The sequence below is a fragment of the Grampus griseus genome (genome assembly GCF_964374135.1).
Source record: "Grampus griseus genome assembly, chromosome: 3".
NCBI classification, from domain to species: Eukaryota; Metazoa; Chordata; class Mammalia; order Artiodactyla; family Delphinidae; genus Grampus; species Grampus griseus.
In genome coordinates, this window is record NC_139019.1 from 59707743 (window position 1) to 59728286 (window position 20544).

A 20544-nucleotide genomic window follows, 5' to 3' on the forward strand; every position below is an offset into this window, starting at 1 on the left:
TCAGTTTACTGAGTATCAGCTTACTGGAAATCTTGGACTTGGGGTTCTCTCATTTTTTGTATCCTACCCCTGTAACCGGCCCCAGTTTTAGGGTTTCGGAATCAGTTCTCTTCCATGGGGTATACGTCTCTGGTAACCATAAGTTCTGAGAGGGAGGAGATACCCATTGAGGTGTAAAGGCAGTCTGAACTCTTAAAAGATGGTTCAGTACATGTTTGAATTGAATGACCTACCTGAGGATATTCAGGGTTCCTTACAGAAATTTTGAGTTACACAAAACAACAATGTGTCCATACAATGCTAAACTATGGCACGTTTCTATGAATTGATGATTCATATTATATTCTTAACCTGCTTCTTCTTAAATAATACCGTTTTGTAAAATGGAGATTCCCAACCCTGGTTTTGTGTTTCTTGCCAACCTTCCCTCCAGTATATCCCTACTTATGTAAGCATCCTGTAAGTATGCCAATGTTTTAGTTGTTTAACTCTAATAAAAACTTCATGAGGGACTTAGTGTGTCATACTTGTCACTTGTGTCCAGTCCCGAGAACAGACTGGCACAAAGCAGCCACTGTAATATTTGTTGAGCAAATGAATACATTTTAATACAAAGGAGATGGTGGCCTTGGTGTCCTTGTGTGAAGGGAGCAAGTAGAGTAGCTGAAGTGAACAAGTGACCACGCCAACTCCTTCATGAATAAGGTAGGTCTTGGGCTATTTTCCCGGTGGATTTTGTGGGTGTCCTTTGAAAAATGATCTCCTTAGGTTCCTTCTGTCTCTAACCTTATAGTTCTATTTCAAAACCTTTTCTACAGACTCATTCTGTTCCTTAAACCTCTGAATAAACCCTATAATGCAATTTCCACAGAATGTGATTGCTGTACCATCTTTTAGCCAATGTCAGCTAACATAACAAAAAGTGTTTTGTGAGTTGCTAATACTTCAGGAAGTTGTTCTCCACAACGAACGTCCTCGTGTTTCTTAGGGTTCAAGGCAGCAAGTAAAGATGAACTTTAGAGGAGGTGTCAGTTAATCAATTTGCTTTAAAATAAAAGCAACTCGGGCTTCTCTGGTGGCGCAGTGGTTGAGAGTCTGCCTGCCGATGCAGGGGAGGCGGGTTCGTGCCCCGGTCCGGGAAGATCCCACATGCCGCGGAGCGGCTGGGCCCGTGAGCCATGGCCGCTGAGCCTGCGCGTCCGGAGCCTGTGCTCCGCAACGGGAAGGGCCACAATAGTGAGAGGCCCGCGTACTGCAAAAAATAAATAAATAAATAAATAAAAATAAAAAATAAAATAAAAGCAACTCTGAAGGCACTTCAGTGATCTTCCCTTGGGCTTGGCAGTGACAAGCGCCTTCCGCAGCTCATTCAGATTCAGCAGCAGCATGGCGCTGGGCAAAGAGCAGGGGCTGAGGTGCTGAGGGACCTCAGTTCCAGCCCTGGCTCTGCCATTGACCCAGCAGTAACTGTAGGCGGTCCCTTCCCCTTACATGACCCCCTTCTCCTCAATTGTAAGAAAGAGTTAGTTCCTATCTTTCAGAGAGATGAGGAAAAGCACACAATAACATGGAAGAGTGCTTCATAGGCGATAAAGTCATGCTTAAGTGTATTCTTTTATCAGCTCCGTGATGGCTTTTTTTTTTTTTTGGCGGTACGCCGGCCTCTCACCGTTGCGGAGCACAGGCTCCGGACGCGCAGGCCCAGCGGCCATGGCTCACGGGCCCAGCCGCTCCGCGGCATGTGGGATCTTCCCGGACCGGGGCATGAACCCGTGTCCCCTGCATCGGCAGGCGGACTCTCAACCACTGCGCCACCAGGGAGGCCCCGTGATGGCTTTTTAAATGGCAGTGTCATCCGTGCCAGTGGCTCTTACTAGAAGTTGCTACTTAGTAAATATTGAGTAATGCAGAAATATTTGCAGGCGACCTCTGTGGCCCAGAGGGATCTGCTTTTGTCATGGTTAAGACATTCTCACACTCGTAACCTTGGCTTACGCTTTGACAATGGATTATGAAGGAAGGAAAGGGAGACTGAAGTGTGTGTGGTCGCAAGGGCAGTAGCCAGGTATGTGGTCCAGTGGGCCGGGTCAGGAGGGAAGGAAGGGATGTGTAAAAAGAAGCCCCATGAGGGCAGACATTTTTTGTTTTGTTCACTGCCCCGTCCCTGGTGCTTTGACTCCTGCCTGGCTCATAGAATCTGTGAATTGAATCTGAGTCAAGTAAAGTCTATAGAATGGCGCTGTTATTTGCTCCATCCATGACCACGTCCTTTATTCAGTGTAAATAGGCAAATAAAACTACCCCCCATAGATACTTTAAAGCCCATGTATTACTCTTTCCTGATAAGAGATTAGTTGTTCATCAGGTATTTGAATGGAGCACGCAACCTGTGCAGGGAAGTGTGCTGCACACCGTGAGGACACAGATATGTCTTCTAGGAGTTTACTGTTAAATGAAGCAGTATAGGAGTTACTGGTACCAAACGCAGGTATGTGTGCCCCACGCACAGTGAGGCCAGACAAACCGAAATGTAAACATGGGAGTTTGGAGCAGAGAAAGGTTTATTGCAGGACCAAGCAAGGAAAACAGGTGGCTCGTGCTCACAACCCCCAAACTCTCTGATGGTTTTCGGGGAGAAGTTCTTATAGGCAGAATTTGGGGTGAGGGCTGCAGAGTGTGTGGCTGTCTTCTTCTTCTGGTGGTGAGGTAACAGGGCGGTGCTCTAGGAATCTTGTGCTCAGCCTGAAGTTACCATCCTCCACCTGGGTGGGGGCCTTAGTTCCTGTAGAAGAACTCAAAGATATATATGTTTTTTAATGTATTTATTTTATTTATTGTTTCTGGCTGCGTTGGGTCTCTGTTGCTGCATGCAGGCTTTCTCTAGTTGCGGCGAGCGGGGGCTACTCTTCGTTGCGGTGCGTGGGCTTCTCATTGCGGTGGCTTCTCTTGTTGTGGAGCACAGCCTCTAGGCATGAGGGCTTCAGTAGTTGTGGCACGTGGGCTCAGTAGTTGTGGCTCGCAGACTGTAGAGTGGAGCTCAGTGAACTCAAAGATATTGTTATATATGTTCCTTGAGGAGGAACCGGGACCCTGCCCATCGCTGCACTATAGTTTCTTGACTGCTCCTTCTTTGTTTCTGCATTCCTTCCCTTCCCTGATTAGTAACTGTTTGAGTCTGTCCTTTGGTACTCAGGGAAGGTCTAGGAGGCTAAAATTTTTTTCCTGCAAACAAGAAACAGGGGACCCGGAAAGGATTTGTACCCGGGAGGCTCCCACAGGGTCCTGTCCGGTTTCAGTGCCAGGAGAGAGGACAGTGTGAACAGGAATAGTCAGGGGAGACTTTGGGAAGGAAGTGGCCCTTGATTGAGCCTTAAAGATAGGTAGAGGGGCTTCCCTGGTGGCACAGTAGTTAAGAATCTGCCTGCCAATGCAGGGGACACGGATTCAAGCCCTAGTCCGGGAAGATCCCACATGCCACGGAGCAACTAAGCCCTCAAGCCACAACTACTGAAGCCTGCGCGCCTAGAGCCCGTGCTCCGCAACAAGAGGGGCCACCACAATGAGAAGCCTGTGCACTGCAACGAAGAGTAGCCCCCGCTCGCCGCAACTAGAGAAAGCCCGCACGCAACCAATGCAGCCAAAAATAAGTAAATTAATTAAATAAATAAATTTATAAAAAAACAAGACAGAATTCCATCAGCTATGGCCAAAACGTTGCAGTGGCAATATAAAACTTTGTGGGGAGAGTGTGTTTTAATTCAAACGTTAAGTCAGATCTTCTCTTTGGACAGGGTGATGTCAGAGTTTGAGAGCCCCCAGCAGCCCTGGGCTGGTAGGATGCTGCATGGCTTGTGGAGGCAGTTGGGGGGCAGAGGCCTGGGGGCCAGCGCTGCTGGTGCTTCCGCCTCCTACTGGGTAGGCTGGTTGAGGCTGGAAGGAAGCAGCAGCCAGGAAGGAAGGTGGCAGTGAGAGTGACCCCACCTTTACCTCTGAGGAGGGCAAAAATGACCAAGTGGACTCCGACTGAGAGTTTTCAATTGCTTTCAAGCTTTAACATGCTGAAGGTACCATAAAATGGAAATATTCTGTCAGAAATGGGAGGCGGTCTTTAGACTGAAATTAAAATGAGAAGCTGGTAGTCATGGGGGGTCCTGGGGATTAACTGTTAGGAACAATGGAGATGGAGGATGAGCTGGTGCTACGCGGGCATGCCGGGAATCTTCTAAGAAAACCCAGAATGAGAAGAATTTCAAAGTATATTCATGGCAGGATGATGGTTAGCGCACTTACTAAAGATTCCCTGGAAGATAATTGTTGAGCAAATATTTGAGTGCCCTCTCCGTGCAAGGAACCACATAAAAGATGAAGCAAAAGAGTCGTTTCCTCTAAAGAATCCCCAGTCTGGAGAGCGAGATGTGACCCAGTTACAGTGGGGGCTTCCACGAGGAGTGATAGAATAGAAATGTGAACCAAGGTGCTGAGGACTGGGGATGGTTTCTGATTTCGAGATCCACAGAAGTTTGCTCAAGAAGATGCAGAGGTGTCACACACAGGCGGGACAGTGGCTTTCTAGACAGAGAGGTGGTGGAGAGCAGAAGAACTCAAACTTAAAAGGGAGTGGTTTGGGCCTGGAACCTAGTGCTGCCAGGAAGGGTGGCTGAACTGTAGGCTTCAGGAAGGGTGGGGAGAGAACGTGTTTTCTTCCTGAACTTTGTTCTATGAGAAGTGGGGATCCATCGAAGGTTTGGAGAGGAAGAATGGCATCAGTAGGACTGTATGTTAGAAAGATGCTTCTGGGGACAGGGAGGAGAATGGGTGGAGGAGGGGTGGCGACTGGGGGGCTGTTTGAGGGCCGTTGCAAGAGCCCAGGGGAGAGATGTCAGAGGCCTGGGGTCTCCAAGTGGAGGTGCAGAGGAGGGTTGTTCGAGAGCTTCAGTACGTTTCCTAAATCTGAAAGCTCTCTTCTAAAGTTAAATCAGATTCAATTTGTTAAAAAAGGTGCTTTTGACAAATACAGATCTTTGTTGAGCCCTCTTGGTGTCATTGGTGTGGGCTGAGGTCTCCCCATTTTAAGGAATGGAGCCACAAGGAAACTTGGGAGTCGTCGGACGGGGCAGGAATCGGGAAAGGATAGTGATCCGTGTGGAAATTCCTGCTCCTTTGGCCCTGCTTTTGTTGTATACCAGCCTGTCCTAGCGCTCTTCCAGCCTCTCCTGCTGCTGCTTTTTCTTCCTCCCCCATAAACAAAGACATTTCCCAAAGTTCTGTACTTGCTTTTTCCATCCCATCCAAATACTTCTAGCTCTAATGTTTCTGCTCTTCACTTGGGCAAATGGCCTCTCAGCCTGTTTGCTCAGAGGGTAAAGTGGGATAGATTATGCACCTGCCTCAGGGAGAGTTGTAAGACTTGAATGAAACACTGCATAGAAAACGCTGCCTAACCCTTGAAGGAAAGTAAGTGCTCAATAAATAAGCATCTAGTACATATTTCCATGCTTACGGTATTCCGTCATTTTTTATATTGACATAAATTTAATCTTTCTTTTGAGTTCTTTCTTTTTGAGTTCTTTAATCTTTCTATTTTTCGACCTTAAGTGTCGAGCACTGTACTTGCCCAGTAAGAGTTCAAAATATGATCTTACTTCCTTTTGTCTGCCAGATTGATATTTCAGATTCCTCTTCAGTAGGGCATGGGGTTGGCCTTTCCTAGGGATGGATGGATGACCTTCACATCCTTTTCTCCTCTGCTTGGGACCAGGGGTCCCATTTATGGAACGGCTGACTGGCGCTGGCAGCTGGGGAACAAAAGAGCAAACACGGATGGTCCTGCCCCTCGTGACCACAGCCTTGCTGCCTGCACACATTGTCTTCGTTAGATGAGTAATCTAACAAACGAGAAACCACATTCATTTTACAACCATCAGAATGAAAGTTCAGGACTGAACAGGAAAAGGGGGTCCTTTTCATGAGAGAGGAGTGTTGTCGTGTAAATAGGCAGCTAAGAGTTGGCTGATGTGACTGTTGGCGGCTGTGGGGTACTGTTGAGCCCGCAGGCAGAGGAAATGCAATCAGGAAACGGGGAAGCTGTGCTCTCTACAGAAAAGCAAGGCTGAAGCGTGGCAGTTTATAAACTAGGCTTGTGTTGGAATAAAGGGTGTGGGCTCGGAGACCCTGCTCACTGGCTGTCTCCATGGCTTTTTTCTTTAGGATACCTGTTGACCAGGGAAAGTTAGCCTTGTAAAAAGACCAAGAGATAAACGAGGGAGGGATTTCAGTGACTTTGTCATCTGTAAAGTAGGATTTGGGTTGGATGAGAAACCTTAATTCCCTCTAGTGTTAAAACACAGGTCCTTGTAGATTCTTTGTTCAACCCCAGAATTTCTAGGATGGTCCAAGCTGAGCCATTGGACCAATTCTACAAGCTTGTTGAGCGAAGTTGTTGCTGGTAGACCGTCCTCTAATTGACTTGAGGCTGTCTAAATCCTGTGGCATCATGTCTGTGAAATCTGATTGCTATTCTCCTTCTATTATTTAATGGCAACTTATACTTCAGTATTGCATTTTCTGCTAGAAATAATACAATATTGTAAAGTGCAACAGCAAATCTCTTTCTGCACTTGATGTGTCAATACCCCCATCTCTCATTATCCAGTGTTGAGCTGCATATGCGTTTTTCCTAGTTGGTCGTCTCATTATTTGATGAACACTGCCCTTATCAAGTCATGTGATGTTATCCTCTATTTCTAGCTATTGTGGACGATGAAAGACTCTCAGCAGAGGAGATGGATGAGAGGAGGCGGCAGAATATCGCGTATGAATATTTGTGCCACCTGGAGGAAGCCAAAAGGTAAGATTCAAACTCAGTCCATTTGCGCACCTTCTCTTGGAGATGAGCTTTGGGGTACTGTATTTTTAATAACTCATCTGCAGCCTTTTTGGTAGGAAGGTAATGGGAGAAGAACCACCTGGGTTTTGTAAATGGCAGAACTGAGAAAAAGTTGCTACCACAGCCATGGTGAAGGCACTAGGGAGGCAACTGTTCCTTTTTCTTCCTTAGAGCCTCCTAGGAAATCTCTAGGCAAATTGCAGATTATTTCAGAATTTCTCATCTCTCTGGCACGGATGTGGGGAAGCAGCAGAGACTTAAATCAACTTCCTTTTCCTCTACAGCCTCCTCATATCTTTTCCCCAACTCTACCCCAATGATTATAATTATTACTACTCTTATTAATTAATGTATAATTATATATCCCTATATACCCAGTAGAAAAATAGCATTTCAGACTGAAGTCCATCGTTCACTAAGCTGGAGAGTAGGTTTATGACAGCAATCTCCTTTTTAACCCATGGGTGTGTGACCACTTAGGATATGTTGTCTCTAAAATCACACTGACTCTTTTAGACTTTTTAGATTACAAGTCAATGTTGGGTTCTCCAAGGAGAAAGTGAAGATAAAGTATTTGCACTTAGGCCTCGGTATCAGGGGAATCAGAACTTTGTCCTTTGCTGGGTGCATAATGCAGTGCCCATATGCCATGGGTTAGATTCTGATTTAATGCTTTGTGCTGTGATCAAGCAACAGTATTGTTTCATGGACAGATATGTTCCAGCTCTCTCATCTCTGTAGAAAATAAACATTGAGTTAATGGTCATTGGTGTTAATTATCTCTGATCACTGATAAATAGCTACCTACAGAGCTAGAAGAATGAGGTTTCTAATCACTGTTTTGTAAAAGAACATTCAGTGACACATGCACTAATTGGGCCTCAAAATTGCTTAAAAGGGGGTTTTCCAAGGTTGTTTAATGTTTTAACAGAGCCGTGTAGCTCTAAGCTCTAAAGGCTCAGGTTTTAAGGTTATTTAATGTGTCTGGAAGTTGACAGTTAGGTTGCAAGTCACTGAAGACTCACTGTCAGTCTAAGATTATTAAAAACATGCTTTTAGTCAAATTGTGGCTAAAGTTAGATAGGGAGAGGGATTCACAGACATTCAAAATAAACATGCTGGACTTCCCTGGTGGCACAGTGGTTGGGAATCCACCTGCCAATGCAGGAGACACGGGTTCCAGCCCTAGTCCGGGAAGATCCCACATGCCGTGGAGCAACTAAGCCCGTGCACCGCAACTACTGAGCCTGTGCTCTAGAGCCCATGAGCCACAACTACTGAGCCCACGTGCCACAACTGTTAAGCCCGCGCACCTAGACCCCGTGCTCCACAAGAGAAGCCACCGCAGTGAGAAGCCTGCGCACCGCAACGAAGAGTGGCCCCCGCTCGCCACAACTAGAGAAAGCCAGCGCACAGCAACAAAGACCCAATGCAGCCAAAAATAAATAAATTAATTAATTAATTATTTTTTAAAAAGACAAAGTTTAAAGAAAAAAATCAACGTAACAATTAGTCCAAGTTCTTTGAAGAAAGCTTCCTTAGGAATAGTTTTGTTGAAAGAATAGATTGTAAAATACACAGCTTTTCCTCTAGGATGGTTTTCATAAATTTATCTTACAAGGAGAGATTAGATGTAATATGTATTTATGAATCTTTTATTAATACCTGAACACTTATTATGACTTTCAGGGAAGCTGTTTTTTTTTTTTGCGATACGCGGGCCTCTCACTGTTGTGGCCTCTCCCGTTGTGGAGCGCAGGCTCCGGACGCGCAGGCTCAGCAGTCACGGCTCACGGGCCTAGCCACTCCGCAGCATGTGGGATCTTCCCGGACCGGGGCACGAACCCGTGTCCCCTGCATCGGCAGGCAGACTCTCAACCACTGCGCTACCAGGGAAGCCTAGGGAAGCTGTTTTTTGGTTATGGAATATGTAAAAATTATGTGGCTATTAAAAGATATGTTTGCTATGATTTCAGAAAGCATAGTGTACAGAATTCGATGGTCCTGAACTCAGGAAATAAATGAAGGGGTGAGTTAGTATTCAAAAAGTTATTTATTTGAAAGGGTTTATTGCCTGATCCTTTTACAATGTTAATGCCTTAGGAATTTATCATACCGGGTTTATTATAGTGCATGCACGTGTGTGTTCATGTGAGTGTAGTTGCCTTAGAATATTGAATTTCTACTGAATGGTACACTTAGAATGTGAAAGTTTAGCTAGGAACTGTTTCTTATTTATTTCAGTTGAACTGACTTTGGTGCATTTCAAGTAGAGATGTATTGGGTCTGTCTTTGTGCCTCTATTTTTTCTTTCCAAGGGTGAGAACTGGAAGGATACCTAGCCTATATGTCCTGTAACTCAAAATTCAGAGTTGTAAGAGTCCAGTGTATCTTTAAGTTTGGTTTTATTACTTTCAAGATTCTGTGATCATTAATCTCAGACCATTTAAAAGTTGCTTCATTCAGAGGAGGATATCACTACCAACACTATAGAAATAAAAAGGATGTTGACGGAATGCTATGAACAGTGATATGTCAACAGATTAGTTAACCTAGATGAAATATACAGATACCTAGAAAGACACAAACTACTAAAACTGACTGAAGAAGAAATTTAAAAAACTGAATAGATGTAAAACAAGTAAAAAAGATTGAGTCAATACTCAGAAACCTTCCCGCTCTTCCAAAAAGTGTAAGGGGAGAGAACACTTCCTAACTCATTCTGTTGAGACCAGTATTACTCTGATACCAAAACTAAAGGTACCTCAAGAAAACTACAGACCAGTATCCCTTATGAATACAAATACAAAAATCCTCAACAAACTCAAACTGAGTTCAGCGACATCTAAAAAGGATTGTATACCATCAAGGGGGATTTATCCCAGCAATGCAAGCTTAGTTTAATCTAAAAATCATTCAATCAAGACAATTCAGTGGGGGAAGAAAAACAGTCTTTTCAACAAATGATGCTGAGACAACTGGATATATACATGCATAAAAATGAATTTGGATCCCTACCTCATACCATATACAAAAATTATCCTAAAATGGTTTTGTTAATCTAAAGGTGTGAACCACAACTGTAAATCTCTTAGAAGAAAACACAGCAGTAAATCTTTGTGACCTTGGGTTAGGCAGTGGTTTTGAGACTTGACACCAAAGGCACAAGCCAAAAAAAGAAAACTAGATAAATTAGACATCATGAAAATTAAACCTTTTTTATTCAAAGAGATGTCATCAAGAAATTGAAAAGACAACTCATGGAATGGGGGAAAATATTGGCAAATCATATATTTGATAAGAGACTTGTATTCAGAATATATAAAGAACTCTTACAGCACACCATAAAAAGTAAATAGCCTAATTTAAAAATGGGCAGGGCTTCCCTGGTGGCGCAATGGTTGAGAGTCCGCCTGCCGATGCAGGGGACACGGGTTCGTGCCCCAGTCCGGGAAGATCCCACATGCCGCGGAGCAGCTGGGCCCGTGAGCCATGGCCGCTGAGCCTGTGCGTCCGGAGCCTGTGCTCCACAACGGTGAGAAGCCCGCGTACTGAAAAAAAAAAAAAAAGGGCAAAGTTTCTGAATAGACATTTTTCCAAATAAGATACACAAATGAACCATAAGAACAGGAGAGGATACTTAACATCAGTCATTAGGGAAATGCAAATCAAAACCACAATGAGATACCGTTTCATGCTAGGATAGCTATAATCAAACAGAATGACAATCACAAGTGTTTTTAAGGATGTAGAGAGATTGGAACCCTTGTACATTGCTGGTTGGATTGTAAAATGGTGGAGCTACTTTGTAAAACAGTCTGGTAGCTCCTCAAAAAATTAAATACAGAGTTACTATATGATCCAACAATTCCACCACTAGGTATATCCTCAAGAAAATTGAAAACCTATGTCCACACAAAAACCTGCACACAAATGTTCATTGAAGTGTTATTCATTAGAGCAAAAAGTGGAAACAACTCAAATGTCCGTCTACTGATGAATAGATAAACAGTGTGTGATATATCCATATAATGAAACATTATTCAGCTATAAAAATGTATTAGCAAATCAGATTTAACAGTGTATAAAAAGAACTATATAAATCACAACCAAGTGGAATTTATCCCAGGTTTGCAAGGCTGGTTCAACATTTGAAAATCAGTTAATGTGCTTCATCACATCAACAGTCTAAATAAGAAAAAATCATATGATTATATCATTAGATGCAGAAAAAGCATTTGACAAAATTCAGTACCTATTCATGATAAAAATTCTTAGTAAAGTAGGAATATAGGGAAACATCCTGAACTTGAGAAAGACTATTTACAAAAACCCTACAGCTAACATCATACTTTCTGGTGAGAAACTTGAAACTTTCTCACTAAGATCAGGTACAAGCCAAAGGTATTCCCCCTCATCGCTCCTTTTCAATATTATAGTGGAAGTTTTAGCTAATGCAATAAAACAAGAAAGGGAAATAGACGATATACAGATTGGAAAGGAAGATAAAATCTTTGTTTGCAGATGACATGATTGGCAATATAGAAAACCTGAAAGAATAAAAAAAAAATCCTGGAACTAATAAGCAATTATAACATGCTTGCAGGATACAAGGTTAACATACAAGTCCATTGCTTTCTTATGTACCAGCAATGAAAAAGTGGAATTTAAAAGTAAAATACATTACCATTTACATTAGCATCCCCCAAAATGAAATACTTAGGTATAAATTTAACAAAATGTATACAAGATCTATATGAGGAAAACCACAAAACTCTGATGAGTGAAATCAAAGAACTAAATAAACAGATATTCCATATTCATGGATAGGAAGACTCCATATTGTCAAGATAGTTCTTCCCAGCTTGATCTATAGCCTCAATGCAATCCCAGTCAAAATTCCAGAAAGTTATTTTGTGGATATCAACAACTGGATTTTAAAGTTTATATGGAGAAGCAAAAGACCTAGAATAGCCAACACAATATTGAAGGAGAACAAAGTTGGAGGAATGACACTACCTGACTTCAAACTTAATATAAAGCTACAGTAATCAAGACAGTGTGGTACTGGTGAAAAAATGGACAAATAGATCAGTGGGACTCAATAGAGAGCATAGAAGTAGACCCCTGTAGATACAGTCAGTTGAACTTTGACAAAGGAGCAAAGCAATACAGTGGAGCAAAGATGGTCTTTTTCAACAAATGGTGCTGGAACAACTGGGCATCCACAGGCAGACAATGAAATCGCGACACAGACTTTACACCCTTCACAAAAATTGACTCAAATGGATCAGATCAACATGTAAAATTCAAAACTATAAAACTCCCAGAGGCTAATGATAAAGGAGAAAACCCTAGATGAACTTGAGTATGGCAATGGCTTTATTTATTTATTTATAGTCATTCATTTATGCATGCATGCTGCACAGGGTCTTAGTTGTGACGTGTGGGATCTTTAGTTGTGGCACGCGAACTTTTAGTTGCAGCATGAGAACTTTTAGTTGCAGCATGAATGTAGGATCTAGGTCCCCGACCAGGGATTGAACCCTGGCCCCCTGCATTGGGAGCATGGAGTCTTACCCACTGGACCACCAGGGAAGTCCCTGGCAATGGCTTTTAAGATATAGCACCAATGTCATGATCCATGAAAGAAAGAATTGGTGAGCTGGACTTCATTACATTTAAAAGTTTCTGCTCTGCAATAGACAATGTCAAGAGAACGAGAAGAGAAGCCACTGACTGGGAGAAAGTATTTGCAAAAGACACACTGATAAAGGAATGTTATCCAAGATACATAAAGAACTCTTAAGACCCAACAGTCAGAAAACAACCTGATTAATATATGGGCCAAAGACCTTAACAGACACCTCACCAAAGAAGATATATAGATGGCAAATAAGCATAGGAAGAGATGCTCCACATCATAGGTCATCAGGGAAATGCAAAATAAAACAACAACAAAACACCACTACACGCCCACCAGAATGGCCAAAATCTGAACACTGACAACACCAAATGCTGCCGAGGATGTGGAGCAACAGGAACTCTCATTTGTTTCTTGTGGAAATGCAAAATTGTACATAGTTGGGATATAGTTCTACAGTTTCTTACAAAATTAAACACATTCTTACCATATGACCCAGCAATTGTGCTCCTTCTATTTACCCAGTGGAGTGAAGGCTATGTCCACACACAAAGCTACATATGGATGTTTATAGAAACTTTTTTCATAACAGCCCAAACTTGGAAGCAATCAAGAGGTCCTTCAGTAGATGAATGAATAAATGAACTTTGATACATCCAGACAATGGAATATTATTCAGCACTAAAAAGAAATAAACTATCAAGCCATAAAAAGCCACAGAGGAACCTTAAATTCATATTATGATGTGAAAAGAGCCTATCTGAAAAAGCTACATATTATTATGATTCCAAGTATTTGGTATTCTGGAAAAGGTAGAAGTGTGGAGACAGTAAAAATATCAGTGGTTGTGGGGAGATGGATGAGTATAGAGGCACAGAGAATTCTTTAGGGCAGTAAGAATACTCTGTAAGATACCACAGTGATAGATAAATGCCATGATGTATTTGTCCAAACCCATAGAATATATAGAAACAAGAGTGAACTGTAATGTAACTGTGGACTTTGGGTGATTGATACGTCAATGTAGGTTCATCAGTTAAAATAAATGTTCCACAGTGGCGGGGGATGTTGCTAATGGGAGAGACTGTGCATGTCTTTGGGGGCAGGGGGTATATGGGAAGCCTCAGTACCTTCCCCTCAATTTTGTTGTGAACCTAAAACTGCTCTAAAAAAAAAAATCTTAAAAAACAAAGGATGAAGTACTGATACATCCTTACAACATGGGTGGACCTTGAAAATATGCTGAATGAAGGAAGCTAGACACAAAAGGCCACACATATTGTTATGATTCCATTTATATGAAATGCCCAGAATAGGCAAATCCATAGAGACAGAAAGTAGATTTGTGGTTGCCTAGGGCTGGTGGGATTGGGGGGTTGGGGAGCGATGCTCATGGTATGAGTTTCCTTTTGCTGGGACCAAAATCTTCTAAAACTGATTATGGTGATGATTGCACAACTCTCTGAGTATACTAAAAACCACTGAATTGTACGCTTGAAAGAGTCAGTTGTCTATATATCTCATTAAAGCTGTTATTAAAGAAAAGTTCCTTTGCTCAGCTTGGCTTGGAGAGGTCCTTAGTAAAGCTGTTGAATATGATTAAATGGTGTTTAGCAGATAAAGTGCATATGGAAGGTCCTCCAAACATACATGAGATGTCTAAACACCTTTTACCAATTTTTTTGTGAGCATCCACCGTGTGGAAACAGGCACAATAGGGTCACTTTTGGAGATGGAGACCAAACAGCTAATAATTCTGTGTTCAAAAAAGCTCACTGCTATGAGGTTAAAGCTTTTCCTCATGAGTTTAAAACTCCTTCCTTCACTTTTATTTGCTTTATTAATCTCTCTGTATGTGTGTGCATGGGTATCTCCCTGTATCTAACCCACCATCCTCCTAAATCTCTCTCGTGTATTCACGTCTCTATTCCAGCATCAACCTACTGCAGGCTTCCAACAGCACTTGCTAGATTGCTATAGTGGTCTCTAACTGGTTTCCCCACACCTCTGGTTGCTTCAGTCCTTTATCAGATGAATCTTTTCAAAATTCTGATCGGTTCAAAATCTTCCAGTGGTTTCTCAATACTCAGGATAAAAACCGAACTGCTTTAGGGACTCATAGGTTCCGCATAGTCCAGTCATTCCAGCCTCTCCAGTTTCATCATGTGCCCCGTTCCCTATTGCTCTATCTTCCAGCCACGTTGACCCCTTTTCATTTCCATGTTTTCTCCTACACGGGATGTTTGCATGTGCTGCTTCCTTTTCCTCGTTATTGAGTGAGACTCTGCTCTGTCTTCAGATGGAAGCTCACTTTTTTCAGGGAATCCTTCTCTGACATCACCATCTGGGTCAAATACCCCAATTATAAGGTATCCGTGACATCGTGTCTCCCCTGTATTTGAATGAATTACTTAATGCCCAGCATTGAATTTTTGTTACTAATGAGGATTGATTGTATTCTGCTTCTTGTATGTTTTAGTTCTCCTGGAGGTAACAAGTAGGATATGAATTAGATTCATGGTAGACAGGATTCTAGATGATTTGGTTAGACTGTCAGCCTGGAGGTCAAATTTGATATTTGTCTTGATGGAAGATTCTATATTATAGTCAGATGTGACCCACTGACCCACTGTCTAGTGATTCTAGACAACTGAATGCCACTACAGTAAACTAGAAGATACCCAGAAAAGAGTATAGAGCATTTTTCAATGAATGAAGAGAGGAAGAGGTAGCTTGTGTATTAAAATGACTGTGGCTGAAATGATTGCTCACAGTTTATAAAATGCTGAAGTCTGTGTATAAAGCCTTCTTAATTAAGTCCCAAACACTAATATTAATGGCAATGAAGGAAAAATGAAAAACACATATTTTTAGGGCATATCTCAAAAAAGAGAGATAACTACTTTACAGAGTGGCTCTTCACCCCAGGAGGTGTGTTTCTCTACAGGCTAAAGGGTTTAGATGATGTCATGGAGAGCTAATCATAATAGTGGCAGGAGGGCAGAGGATGTCTGGCATCTGTATTCGTTATCCATGACTGTGTTTACTCTCAAACTTAGTGACTTAAGCGACAAATTTTTGGTTTGTTTGTTTTATTTTTCTTTGTTTTTGTTTTATTTTTTTAACATCTTTATTGGAGTATAATTGCTTTACAATGGTGTGTTAGTTTCTGCTGTATAGCAAAGTGAATCAGCTGTACTTATACATATATCCCCATGTCTCCTCCCTCTTGTGTCTCCCTCCCACCCCTCTAGGTGGTCACAAAGCACTGAGCCGATCTCCCTTCTGAGGGTCAGGAATCTGTGCAGAGCTTCCTGGGTCCCCTGGTTCTGGGTCTCTCACAAAGCTGTGGTCCTCTCGAGATTCAGGCAGGACAGATCTGCTTCCGGAAGGTCACTTGGTGTTGGCAGCTAGACTTTGGGACTGAGGACCTAGTCCTCCTCGGCAGTTGGCCAGAGACTTCCTTTGACATATGGGCCCTCCCTAGGGCAGCTCACACCGTGGCAGCTGGCTTTCATCAGGGTGAGCGAGCCTGAGAGCAAGAAAGGGCACGTACAGCAGAAGCCAGTCTTCTTGTAGCCTCAAGTTCTCAAAAATGACATCCCGTAGTTTGCTGTGTTTTATTCATTAGAATCAAGTTACTAAATCTGTCTTGTGTTCAAGGGGAAAGGACTACACAAAGGGATGAATTCAAGAAGGTGAGGATCACTGAGGGCCACCTTAGAAGCTGCCTTCTACAGGGTGTGTACATAGCCTTTGAAATTGACCCCAGAAAGGGGCAGTTTGTGTGTGTTTGGGGGGGTGAGGGGAATAGACTTTATTACCGTCGGAAACCAAACCAGGAATTAGATGATGACTTGGTCTAAATGGTGATGGTACTAAGGTTATTTATGCCTTGATGTTTTTGAATTGTGAGCCATTTTAAACTAAGTTGTTCCTTCCTCTACCATATTAAATAATACTAAATGGATTAAGTTTTCTTTTCAGGTAGGCCCAGAAAGCTAACTTGATAGCTTCTTTGCAGTGTGAATTTTGCTGAAATGAGGCAGACAAGTCTGCTATTTATATGGACTTTGAAAATTCTCTCTGATGCCGGAAATCTCGCTCTTTAAATGAAAGGAGTTGCCTTTCCAAAAGAATTAATACTGCTGAGTAGATTTCATATTAATCTCTGCAAAATATATTTAAATAACGAAAATAAGTCTATTTTAAGAACTTCAGTTCTTCAATTTTTTAGGACAACTGTGCAAAATTGAAGATAGTGGGTTCTCTTTGGGGATTGAGGAAGGAAATCCAGCTGGAGCTGTTATGAAGGTCAGGGAATGGGAGAGGGAATCTTGGCAAGAAATGGAGAGGGAGTTTGCAAATTGCAGTTGAGCAAATAGTTATGAATGGGATTGCTATTGTGTTTCCCAAGGAAAGTTCCTGAAATATAATATTCCTTTTTTTAAGGAAAGAGAAAATGCATACAAATCTTTTGCTGTGCTTACTTTTTCTGTCTTACCTCTGAAAATAAACAAAGCGAAAAAGCCTTCCCTTGGTGATGGGCTTGTTTAGAAATATTATCTTCAAAGAGCCCTTTATGTGAGCCAAGCTGTTCTTTGTATTAGCGAGTCTGGGACAGTTTTGTATGTGCCCTGGAAAGGAAACAAAACACGGGTGTGATTCCTTTTGTGTCAATGCTTACAACTCAGATACCAAAAGGACACCTCATTGATTAGATCAAGCTTCAAGCTCTGGCCTTACCAGTAGTGAGTTAGAGAATCAGCTCTGAAAGGAGAAACGTTACAAATGTTTAAGCGAGGGAGAGCCTGGCGTGTGGGATTGCTTAACTCTGAGTATTTATGATTACATACTTTAAGAAAAAGAATCTATGGACTGGAGAATGCTTTAGAGAATCCTCTGGATTTCCTCTGCACTTTTGGACCTCACTGTCTTTATTCCCAAGGATGCTGCCTATGGCTGTGTTCATACGCAATGCTAATAGAAATTTGGAATTGGGAGGGAAATACCTTTCTTGGTAATCCACTTATTGAGAGACACGTTGCTGCTCTATACAGAACGTTAATGAAGTTTTAAGGAATTCCTAACTGCATTTTCAAACCATAAATAGCTTTCATGTTTCTATGGTAATTCTTCATTTCCCCCTTCTTCCTTGTTCTCTCCCTGACTCTGCCCTCACTTCTGCCGTCCAGGGGGACAAGATGAAGGGTGGGGTTGCTCCATGCAGCTGCTGGCAGGCTGGTGGGGCAGGGGGCGCAGCTGAGTTGAGAGCAGGGGCCCTTCTCAGGGTCTGGCTCCTCCAAGGGGAGGGCCTGCCGCTGAGGACTGGTCTGTTTGGGGCTGCCTTCTAACCGGCTGGCCTCGGGAGTCATAGGCCAGAGAGACACAGGATCTTTCTTGGCAGTCAGGGCTCGACCCAGCAAGGCACATCCCAATGGTAGGGAGAGGCAGTAACCTGTGAGAAGAAGGTTGTGGGACGTAGCCTGGGCAAGGGTGAGGCTCAGTAGGCTGTCTCAGTGGAACCAGAGGAGACAGGGTACCAGCCAGCCCTGCCTGCTGGGGTGTGGTGCTTGTGGCTGGAGCCTCAGGGGCTGCCATCCAGCTGGGCAGTGACCAGGGATTGTGGAGCGGGAGTGGGAGGCACAGACATTAAGGTTATAAAGGGAGAAGCCATAGGGTTTGACAAGGGAGTGGATTTAGGGGACAGAGGACACTGGGAGGTCAAATGCCTTGGGGCAGATCTAGACTCAGAGAGATTATCAGCCAATCCTGGGGTTGGGACACAGAGTTGGGAGACTTTTGTTTTTAATTTCACAGGTTTTGAGTTCTAACCTTGGGTTTGTGTTGGATAAGTGCCAGTCAGGTGTGATCTGACAGATGAAAGCATAACTTCTCAGAGCGCTGATATTTTTAAATACAAATAATCAATATGAATCTTTTCCAGCCAAGGGGAAGTTGAGCAACTGACACTTGATCCCAGAGTTCACATTTGTTTCTCAGGCTTTTTGAAGCTGGAGAGCTGGGAGGTGTTTGGAATTTTCCATGGTCTCAAACATTCTTTACTACAGGGGTTATCACACTGAGTGTCCAGTCACCAGGCGTGGTGCCTGGAGCAGTCAACTTACACGGGGTTATCCCCATTTTATAGGTGGAGAAACCGAGTCCTGGAAAAACTTAAGTAATTTTTCTAAGGTCACGGTTAACTGGCAACATAAACTGTATTCCAACTCTGCCTGTCTGACTTCAAAACCTGTGTGCTTAAAGGCTAACACTGTCTGACTTCTTTATTTCTTCATGTGTTTTGATCATGTCTTAAGATCAAAACCTTGGTTTGGGTGGTCTTGGTTTCTAGGTTCTATGTGGACTAGCTTTGTTCTCATTCTTTTTTTTTCTTTTCTTTTCTTTTTTTCATTTTTGGTCACGCCGCACAGCATTGTTCTCATTCTTGATCAGTTCTCAGTTCTTGAGTTTTGGTAGAATTAACAAAATATAGCCATACATTGTCTTTCTGTTTCTCTTTTTCTGGCTCTTTTTTTCCTTTTTCTGGTGCTTACTTGTTTGGTTTTGTTTTAACTGTGACTACTACTAATAGTTTGTTCTGGGAAGAATTTACCTTGTATTCTGCCTCCCTCCCTTTCTTCTCTCTGTCTCTTTTCTATCAGTCTTCTTAAAGTTTTAGTAGGAATTTGCACTTTTCAGTGATGTGGATTTTATTCTCTTCTCACACGCGATAGTTCTGGTGCATCTTTCTTCTGGGTTGTGACTGGATTCTACATGCAACTCATCGCTTGTCTTTTTGGTTCTGCCACTGTTGTGGCTGGTTTGAAAGAATGCTTTGCTTTTTTGTTGAAACATCAAAAGGTATGAAGAGCAAACACTGCTGAGGTCTCTTCCTTCCTGTATGAATCTCCCCACCAGATGCTGCCTCATGCTGTGATGCTTAAAAGTCATAGAACAGTGTCATCATTCAAGGCATAGAGGGACTCCAAGCAAGGCTGCTGGAGGACAATATTGGTACAAGCTTGTTACACAGTGATTTTTCTCTTGTGTCGCATTTGTAGGACGGTCTTCCACTGGCTTTTTGGTCTGAACATTTTTGTTTTCCTCTAAGAGTGCAAATCCTTATTTTGTATATGGGGACACTGAGGCACAGAGAAGTTCATCAACTTCATTCAATGGTAGAGTTAGTGGCAGATTTGGGATTAGGATAAAGGTCTCCTGGCTGTTGACAACTCTTTTCTCCCATGATTCTAAGTCATGCTGATCAGGAAAAGTATTAGTAGAAAGCTCAGTGGTGAAGATACACAGAAATAAAAATGAATATAAGCTTATTGTTTGGTAAATTCAGTTTGTTTGCTTTTAGTGAAACATTGAATTCTTAGGGTGGGGGAGTTAGCCATTTGTACATTTTTGTCATATAGCTTTCATTTTTGCTAAGAAATTTGAACCCATTTAGGTGCTAGAGTAAGAATTCAAGAATTCACAGTTCTTAAAAAAAAAAAGAATTCACAATTCTTGTCATTTCCATACTTTCCTCATTCAGTCTTGCTTGGCTTAAATGTTCATTGATTTTTTTTTTTTTCTTCAAATAATTTGTAATATCCAGCTGTTCCTGTCTCTGGTACTTCACAGGGCAAAAGTTGAGGCAGCTCCATCATCTGAGTGAGAGGATGACTTTGAACAGTGATTCTCAAATGCAGGTGCCACCTGCATAAGGGTCACGGGCTTCTGGGGTTTGCTCCAGACCCTGCAAATCCGTCTCTAGGGCCCTGGAGTCTGCATTTTAACAAATCATTCAGGTAACCTGTAATGGAAAAGAATCTGAAAAAGAATATATGTACATACATATGTATGTATATATAACTGAATCACTGTGCGGTACACCTGAAACATTGTAAGTCAACTATCCTTCAATAAATAAATAAACAAATAAATAAAAATTCTCCACCCCAGATTAAAAAAACCAAATCACTCAGGTAAAGGTTGATGCACACTGAGGTTTGAGAATTAT

General features: G+C 42.4%; 1 protein-coding gene across 1 annotated transcript in view; it reads left to right on the plus strand.

Annotated features, from left to right (window-relative positions):
* The window catches only part of IQGAP2 (IQ motif containing GTPase activating protein 2), a 289265-nt gene that overhangs the window by 40940 nt on the left and 227781 nt on the right, over window positions 1-20544 (plus strand). The window contains exon 2 of the mRNA XM_082650860.1: window positions 6748-6847. Coding sequence (XP_082506986.1) covers window positions 6748-6847 — 100 coding nt within the window. The remainder of the gene's footprint in view (window positions 1-6747; window positions 6848-20544) is intronic.